Source organism: Amblyomma americanum, unplaced genomic scaffold, assembly GCF_052857255.1.
Source record: "Amblyomma americanum isolate KBUSLIRL-KWMA unplaced genomic scaffold, ASM5285725v1 scaffold_145, whole genome shotgun sequence".
NCBI lineage: Eukaryota > Metazoa > Arthropoda > Arachnida > Ixodida > Ixodidae > Amblyomma > Amblyomma americanum.
In genome coordinates this window covers 141,444-150,976 of record NW_027526617.1, presented here as the reverse complement: position 1 = coordinate 150,976, position 9,533 = coordinate 141,444, and the positions used below count along the sequence as shown (strand labels likewise).

The 9,533-nt window shown below is 43.9% G+C and overlaps 1 protein-coding gene across 1 annotated transcript; it reads right to left on the bottom strand.

Moving 5' to 3' along the window:
- Positions 1-866: 866 nt before the first annotated feature.
- Positions 867-1,875, bottom strand: LOC144112454 (uncharacterized). Its single transcript, XM_077645286.1, has 2 exons — positions 1,456-1,875; positions 867-997 (listed from the first exon to the last, which is right to left on the bottom strand). The coding sequence occupies exons 1-2, from the start codon at positions 1,675-1,677 to the stop codon at positions 875-877; spliced, it is 345 nt and encodes a 114-aa protein (XP_077501412.1). The 5' UTR covers positions 1,678-1,875; the 3' UTR covers positions 867-874.
- Positions 1,876-9,533: the final 7,658 nt, after the last annotated feature.

The following is a 9,533-nucleotide window of genomic DNA, read 5'->3' as shown; positions in this document are numbered from 1 at the left end:
CTTCGTTTCCCACTCCTGTCAACCTGGAAATCAAGCTTACAATTTCGTCAAATAAAATAACTGTAGAAATAATCAGCACAGATACAGAACTATCTTATATTTGTGTAACCCTACCATTACCTCCCAATATTTCTGTTACCCTGGCCCTTCCTCATGAAGTGCTTGGCTTCAATTAGTCTTGCAGATGACCAACGGGCCTTAGGGGAGCGAGCGCATTCTTCTAAAGGTTCTGTGAAGGCCTATTATTGTGATATTTCGGTTGCTCTCGGTGCAGTGCGCCCCGTGTCTGGCGCTAGTGGATGGGTACTGCGCAAAGAACACGCGTGCACTCTAGGTTCTTCTCTAGGCTCCTCTCTCCCATTCAGAGCTGGAGCGTCTCACTGCAGTGTTCTACCGCTCTCTGCGTCGAAGGGACATCTTTGCGAACACCGAGGTGACATATTGCGTTTACTGTTCCAAGCTGACAGGTCCCGGGCACCGGGGCCTTAACGCGTAATACGGTCGCGTAATGCGCTGCGCTAAAGCTCATTTTCAGCACAGTTCAATGCACTGCAGCGATTCACTTGCTTGCTCCCCGAAAAGCACATAAACTTGATATCCACAACAGTTCCTTCGACTCAAGAAATTCAGTAGCACTAGGCAACACATAAGAGGGGCAAAATACAATTAGAAACCACAATATCTGTGGTAATGAACTTTTAATGGCAAAGCACATATTACATTGATGATGTAAAAATTAAAATATTTCTTTGGCTGTGCTATCTGTGCCTACAGTTTTCGTACTTCAGTATAGCAATGCTAATAACTGCAGATAAATGATCCAATCACTGATATTATTATATTTCTATTTCTTTCGTTTTCAAGCGCGGGCTTCCTATGCAGCTGTTTGCAGGTAACTCAAGGCGCTCTTCAGCTTCCCGTTGATGCGAGAGTTTCCACACTCGAGCTCTTCGCACCTCCCCTCCAACGCAGCTTGTTCCTCCGCATCTGCGGTGGGCTGGAAAGAAAACGATAGAATGTGAGCAGGACTTGTAAGGTTGTTTGCATGGTTATAGATGTCTTAGCACCCCTGTGTACACTGGCTGATACACATCGCCATTGAATAAATCGAAAGCATAAAAAGTGCTCTTTTCAGGATATGATGAAATCACCGTAGACGGCGACCGATATTGCAAAGACGCCTTACGATCGTCTCTGCGGGAGTGCAATCGAATGCACAGAGAGCACTGTGCGAAAGGAAGGATGTAATGCAAGTGTGAGCTACATGTAATAGCAAACTTCGTGTTCACTCATCCATAGCACTGAGTGCTCATCATAATAAATTGTATCACTCAATGTTGCCAATTTTTGTTGCTGTTCGATTTTAGCCTTCTTTACATGCGAATGGTACAGCTATGGTACAGCTATGCAGCGCGTGCAGAAGGAGCTGGGAAGATGATGCCATCACTTACATACCTCCTCAACACGAACGCAGGGAAAGCCTCTACCGCAGAGTTGTTCCAGAGCTTGCAGGATTCGAGGGCTTCGTTTTCCTTTGGTCAGCATAGTGGCCTTCGACAGGCTACACAGGGCATCGGCAGGCACGAGGAGAGCCTCGCCTTGATGCTGTGATGACGATCCAGCCAGGAGTCTCTGGGGAACCGCCGGCCTTTCCTTGCCTGAACAGGCTGCCGTCATTCCCGCCGGCCTCAGAGATGGTAGCTGGCTCTCTTCACGCACGAACGTCGGCTGGTGCAGGGCCGCCAGGCTCGTAGATGGCGTCAGCTGTGGCCTGGGATGCCTCTTGGAAGTCGATGGCTTCTTGTTGTTGCTGCTAGCCTTTCACAAGATGGCTCATACCCACTCTGGGGGATCGATCGGGAGGCGATGGCTTGTTCTTCTGCTTCTACTACTACTTCTTCTTCTTCTTCTTTACATAAGTAAATATGACACACACCCACACGAGGGATTGGCCCAGGTACAGTAGAGAATGCCAAGGAAGTATTTGCGCGGGGAAAAATTTAAGGCGTGAGGCAGTGAAGTAGAAGACTGAATAAAAAAAAAATGAAGAAATTGCCATAAAAAAGATTTAAATTACCAGGAATAGAATCAAGCACACTTTTTGGACACACGGCAGAATTCTGTATACAGTTGATAACGTAAGGTGGCTTCGTAACCAAGAATTTTCTTCTTCTTTATAATGGAAGAATTTGATGCCGAAATTGATTAGGGTGTGCTATATGTGTTCTATAATAATCGTTTCATCTTCTGAAACACTTAGTTGGGACACACGAATGAAAAAATGCGTGTATTAAAATAAAGAAATAGCTGGCATTTTATGTCGCCCCATGTACAGTCCAAGCAGATTGAAAATTCCATTTTATTCCTGCCAATTATCACTTACTATTTTATCATGTGAGGTCCTTCAGAAAACAGAGTAAACTCAATATATTTCTCGCACAAAAACGCATTATGCGAACAATTGCTGCCGTTCCGGGGTGCATGCACACTGACGAATAATTTGTTAAATTTAACGTCCTAAAATCAACGACTTCATACACCGTAAGTGGCTTACGCATGTACAAAACAGCTATTTTAAATAACCCCGATTGTAGGCTTCATATGTTATATTTAATCCGATACACGCTTGCATATCCAGTAGGGCATTAAGACTTATAGTCTTTTCCACTATGCCGCACCACTTATCGCACTCAGTCCTTGTGCTACAACTTGCCAAAACATCTAAACATGCTTGCAACACACGGCATGGGCACAGAAAAACATGTCATGCAGAGGACAATGTGCCGTTGTTATCTGTTTGGCGAAACGCAACGAGTTGTTATTCAGCGAAAGCTGTAGTAGCTTTGTACAAGCCATTTAGTAAAAACAATTTTGGGGGCTACAACGGCAGCTGTGTAACGCGTTACGCGTTAGGTGGACCCAGATCAGGATTAATTGACGCGTCCACTGGCCCAGGAAGCCAGTTATGCGCCTTTCCTTTCGTCAAAACCAATGGAGTCTAAACCATCCTTTTGTGTTAAGAAAATAAAAGGCGCATGACCGCATCAATTTCTAGGTTGTGGTGGTTCAGTGCTGAGGGAGCTCGGCTACTGATCCGGAATTCCCGGGTTCGAACCCGACCGCGGCGGCCGCATTTCGATGGAGGCGAAATGCTAAGGCGAACGTGTGCTGTGCGATGTCAGTGCACGTTAAAGATACGCAGGTGGCCGAAATTATTCCGGAGGCCTCCACAACGGCACCTTTTTCTTCCTTTCTTCTCCCAATACCTCCCTTTTCCCTTCCCTTACGGCGCGGTTCAGGTGTCCGCCGATATGTGAGACAGATACTGCGCCATTTCTTTTCCCCACAAAACTAATTCTCATCACCACCACCTAGCTCACAGAGCCATTGAGGTGTCCTCTTGCCCACTGAGCCAGGTATGCGCCTTCCCTGTCCTCAAAACCAGCGGAGAGTTCATATTGCAAATGAGACAACACTGGAAACTAGACTACTGGCTTCGTGCGAGCAGGCCGGGGAGTCCGTGAAGTCTGCCGGGAAAGCGATCGAACAGGCGACCGCAAGACCTGTAAGACGCCCCAACGGACCGTCGTCAGTGAAACGGCATAATGGGCTGCCACTCCACACCTCTGAGCCGGCAATGCCAATCAGCTTTTGCTGTATAACGCGCTAAGCCCGTAAGCAGAGAACGAATGATTTTTTTTGTCTTGTACTCATACTTTCATGTTTTTGCAAGAAAATGCGTCTTTTTTTTAGTGCTCAACAACTTTGGTGAGAAATTCGCATGAATAGTTTATAAAAGGCAATTGCTATATGATCAGAAGAGTCAGGACAACGTTAGACTTCAAACGAATAAATAATCAGGCAGGCTTTCGTAAAGGGTACTTGACAATAGACCACATACACACTATCAATGAAGTAATAGATAAATGTGCATAATACAACCAACCAATATATATTGCCTCCATAGGTAATAGCAGAAAGCATTTGGCTCAGTGGAATCCTCAGCAGTCATGCAGACAATGCGGAATCAGGGTGTAGAAGAGTATTGTTTGGAAATACCGGAAGACATTTATAACAAGTACACCGCTACCGTAGTCCTGCATAAAGTCAGCAATAAAATTCCAGTAAAAAAGGGTGCCAGACAGGGAGACACGATCTCGGCAATGCTATTCACCGCCTGTTTACAGGATGTATTCAGAGGCCTGAATTGGGAACAGCTGGGGATACGAATTAATGAAGAGTACCTTACCAATCAGCGATTGGATCGTGACATTGCCTTGCCAAGTCACTCAGGAGATGAACTGCAAAACATTATTCATCAGTTAGACAGACAGAGCTGAACGGTGGGTCCAAAAATTAACCTGAAGAAAACCAAAGTACTGTTCAAAAGTCTTGGAAGGGAACAGCAGTTTACAATTTGCAGCAAGGTGCTTAAGTAGAGAGCGAATACGTCCACTTAGGGCAGGTAGTGACCGCGGATAAAAATCACGAGAGCGAAATAACAAGGAGAGCAAGAATGGGATGCATTTCGCAGGTTCTCTCAGATTATGAAAGGCAGTTTATCAGTATCCCATCAAGAGACAAGTATATAACACCTATCGGGAAGAAACGTGAAGGATAACGCAGCGGGATATGGGAAGAAAAATGATAGGTGTAACGTTAAGAGACCGGAAGCGGGCAGGGTGGATGAGGGAACAAACGTGTGTTAGTGGGCTAGGCTGCAGCGGCACCGGCGTCATGTTAAATCGATGCTTGTTCTTCATGCAGTTCATCGCTTGTTTTGCTGACCACGGCCCTTGCGAATTCGTCTCGTCTGGCTTGACTTCTTCGCTTCTGGATGGGCACGTGGATACCACCGTGTGCTTACCCTTGGACTTGCCAGCTGATACCCTGTGTGATGGCTTCGGGTTTCCCGCTTTCTTCCAATATCTGCACGCCAGTCATCTCGCCAACTTCTCGTTAGATCAGCCAATCTCGCTGCACTGCTGGTCTATGACGTCACCTGCCAAGGATATAAAGGCCATGTGCGCGGATCGGCTCTTCAGTGGGCTAGGCTGCAGCGGCACCGGCGTCATGTTAAATCGATGCTTGTTCTTCATGCAGGTATGTTACTATTCTGACGCTGAGTGCGTCCGGTCTGATGATCGAAACTTGCTGCTGTACCCTTGCCCACGTACTCTTGTGTCCTGCTGCGTACAGGCGTTTTATTGCGCAAGTCATCTCCTCCTGAGTGGTGACGTGGAACTCAATCCAGGCCCCCCATCAAAGTCAGCGAACTCCAGTAAAAGCAATGCATCTGGTACCAGACCTTTAACCCGGTCTGTGAGTGGCTCCAGTCTCACTCTCGGGGAGGCTGACGATGCGAGTTCTTCCGCTGTAAATCTTGACAGCGAAATCTCTTCGAATCCTTCGGTGTCTGACATGTTTTCTAGAATACTAGCAGGGCAGAATCAGTTGGCCCGTGACATCGCCGACATTAAGCAATCTTTTGCTTGTCGCTTCGATGCTTTGGAGTCACGCGTGGCTGCCTTAGAGTCTTTGCCCCCGCCCGAAAATTCCAATCTAATTTCTGATTTACACGCTGAAATTAACTCTTTAAATTCCAGAGTAACACAGCTGGTGCAAAAGAATGATGACCTTGAAAACCGCTCTCGAAGAAATAACATTATAATACACGGCGTTTCAGAAGACCCGAATGAAACCGCTGACACATTGTTGGATAGGATCTCATCTGTATTTACTGATAAATTGAAGATTAGCTGTCCCAGTATTGAGCGCTTCCACAGGCTCGGTGCAGCTCGCAGAGGTTATACTCGTCCAGTTATCCTAAATCTTTCTAGCTTCAACGACAGAAATGTGGTTTTTAAAAACGTCTCTAAACTCAAGGGCTCTGCCTTCTTCATTACAGAAGATTTTTCTGCAAGGGTTAGGTCCATTCGGAAAAAAATATGGGCCGCATCAGTGTCTTTTCGTGACAACGGTTCTATCGTGAGGTTAAGTTTCGATCATGCCTTCATTGACAAGGTTCGTTACAATTGGGATGAAAGTTCTAGCTCGTTGGTAAAAGCATACAATGATCCTGCTTGTTCTGCGCCTGTGTCCTTGACTGCCGCATCATCGACTCCCTGACTTAGCTCTGGCCGTCCTGATAAGCTAGTTGTTCTAAATATTAACGCTCGCAGCATTGTTAAAAAACTTCCAGATTTACTGTCCATTATTTCTGTTCACTCCCCCCATATTATTGGCATAACGGAGACTTGGCTGCATAGTGGAATTTATGACTCCGAATTTACCCCACCAGGTTTTGTTACTGTGCGCTTAGACAGAAGTTGCAGTATCGGCGGCGGTGTGGCATTGCTTATCAGATCGGATTTACGATTCTCAGTTTTGCCTTCTCCCCCTGATACAGAATCCTTGTGGTGCAAAGTTTATCTAAACAATTATAGTATTCTAATCAGCGTTATTTATCGTCCACCTGGTTCTTCCGTTGATGTCCTTCACGCTGTCGCAAATTTCATGACCAAGATCAACATTACTTCATCAAGATTTATCTGCTTGGGAGACTTCAACACTCCTGGCATCCACTGGCCATCGTTATCTGCATTTGGTCGTGACATTACAATTTGTAAAGAACTAATAAACATTTCCTTATTGTTTGGACTAACTCAGAATGTTTCTAGCGCTACTAGGCTGAATTCCATCCTCGACTTAGTTTTTATAAACTCTACTTTGGCCCAAAATGACTTCTCTTGTGAAGCAATTGATGGGCTCTCAGACCATAAAGGCGTGTTAGTTTCACTCTCTTGTCCAGTCTCCAAATCACCCTATTTGTTTACTACTTTTCCTGACTTCACTCGTGCTGACGACCATTCCATTATTGAGGTTTTAGCTGATCGTTTCGATACATTCTCTGCTTTCTCAGCAAGCCACGACGTAAATTTTCTTACTAATTACTTTGAATGTCTTGTCAAGGATTGTGTCCAACGCTTTGTTCCTATTAAAACTAAGAAAAGAAATACTAATGTTCCTTGGATGACTCGAGACATTTTGCATTTATCTCGTCGCCTTCGTAGGCTAATGCGTTCGAGAAGAAGCAACGATCCCATAACCTTAGACAGATTTCACAAGGCAAAAAAGAACTTAATCTTAAATTGCGCATGGCCAAGGATTTCTTTTTTCGTGTCCACCTGCGCGATCTGTTAAGAACTAACCCCCGAAAATTTTGGTCATCCATCTTACCTCGTGACACTTCATCCACTTCGTTCAGATTAGATAATGACGTCATCAGTGAGCCTGCTGTAATATCTGATGCTTTCAACAAATATTTTAACTCGGTGTTCGTCCCGGATAACAACGTCATTCCGCCACTCACTAATATAATTTCTTCTCCAGCAATCAGTGATACTGTCATAAACACTGATGGCATCCTAAATCTTGTATTAAACCTCGACGTTAAGGAATGTACCGGCCCAGATGGAATACATAATGCGTTCCTGGTTCGTTACTCCATGTGGTCTTTGAAATATCTGACCATCATATTCAACAAGTCCTTATCATCCGCTACAGTTCCTTCTTCTTGGAAATTAGCCAAAATGCTCCCTCTTTTCAAATCTGGTGACAGACAGTGCTTGTCGAACTACAGACCGATTTCATTGACATCACAGTCATGCAAAATGTTGGAACACATCATTCATAAACACATCATGCTTTTTCTTGAATCCAATAATTTGCTATCTAACTTTCAGCATGGGTTTAGGCGCGGTTTTAGTACGGTAACACAATTAACAGAATTTGCTCATGATATATTACATAACCTCGATGTCGGTAACCAAATTGATGCCATTTTTATAGACTTCTCGAAAGCATTCGATACTGTTCTACATTCCAAGCTTCTTGCTAAACTAAATGCTATACTAAACAATCCTCACTTGGTTGATTGGATTTCTAGCTTTCTCTCATCTCGTTCCCAGTTCGTATCCTATAATTCTTCTCATTCTACTGCTGTTGATGTAACGTCAGGTGTGCCTCAAGGCTCCGTCCTTGGACCACTACTCTTTTTAATACATATAAATGACTTGCCGCATAACATTTCTTCTAACATTCGTCTTTACGCTGATGACTGCGTTTTATACGAAGTAATTAATGACCCTAATGATCATCGTCACCTCCAAGAGTCATTTGCTATGTTTTGTAGTTGGTGTAGTACCTGGCAAATGAGAATTAATTTCGACAAAACCGTCCTCATGTCTTTTTGTAACAAATCTTCCGTTTCCCATTTTAGTTACTCTTTCAATGGCCGTGTGGTGGATATGGTCTCGCAGTACAAATATCTTGGTGTCATATTCACGCATAACATGTCTTGGTCTAAACACATTGATTACGTATGTAATAAAGCACTAAAAAACTAGGTTATCTACGACGCACGCTACCCAATTCACCAAAAGACACAAAGCTACTGTTGTATAAATCTCTAATCCGCCCTGTTCTTGATTACGCAGCTGTAGTGTGGAACCCGTACAAGCAATTCGAAATTCACAGGTTAGTAGCAGTCCAGAAGAAAGCTGTGCGTTTTATATGTCATCGTTATGATCGCGATTTCTCACCCTCTTCTACACTTCTCTCATTGAATTTAACCACGCTGTCTGTCCGTCGCCACACTGAATCATTAAAATTCTTACATTGTGTCGTCAATTCCTCAGTAAGGCTGTCAGCTAACCACTACATTAACTTTGCAACATTATCATCTACAAGAAGTCATCACGAGCTTAATTTGATACCGTATTTTGCGCATGCTAATTTGTTCAAATTCAGTTTTTTTTCCCGTTCAATAGAAGCCTGGAATTCTCTACCCGGGTCCATTCGTTCTTGTCCATTTCAAAACTTTGTAACTGCCGTTGAAGACGCATAATAGCTGTGTATTCTTACCCTGTCGTTAACAGTTCCTTTCTTGTTTGATATTTCATTTGTGATTTTAACTTTTTGTAGCGCTCACTTTGTACATTTTGCTGCATTTTGTTTCCTTGCATTTTTGTGTGTTTTCCCACTCCTGCCATAGCGCATATAATTGCGCTGCAGTGTGTATAAATAAATAAATAAAATAAATGACAACCTAGTCGAAATCAAGAGGAAGAAATGGACTTGGGCAAGGCATGCAATGCGAAGGCAAGATAACCGCTGGTCCTTAAGGGTAAAGGAGTGGATACTAAGAGAAGGCAAGCGTAGCTCGGTGTGGCAGAAAGTAAAGTGGGTGGATGAGTCCCGGTGATGATGATTTGCTGTGTGTAATTATTATGTTTTAATAATTTGCCTGTTCTCAACAATTTACTTGCCAAAACCCACAAGTGCTCAATCACGGTTGTTATGTGACCAACGGGCATTTGATATTTTCTAAGCTGCGGCTGGCATCATTTTTTCCTGTATCCCCTCACACCACAGTAAATGCCGGGCAAGAGAAATAAAGATTTCATTTCATTTACATTTACTGATGAGTAATTGTAACAACTAACCGGAATAGATATATGGACGAGTGCAAT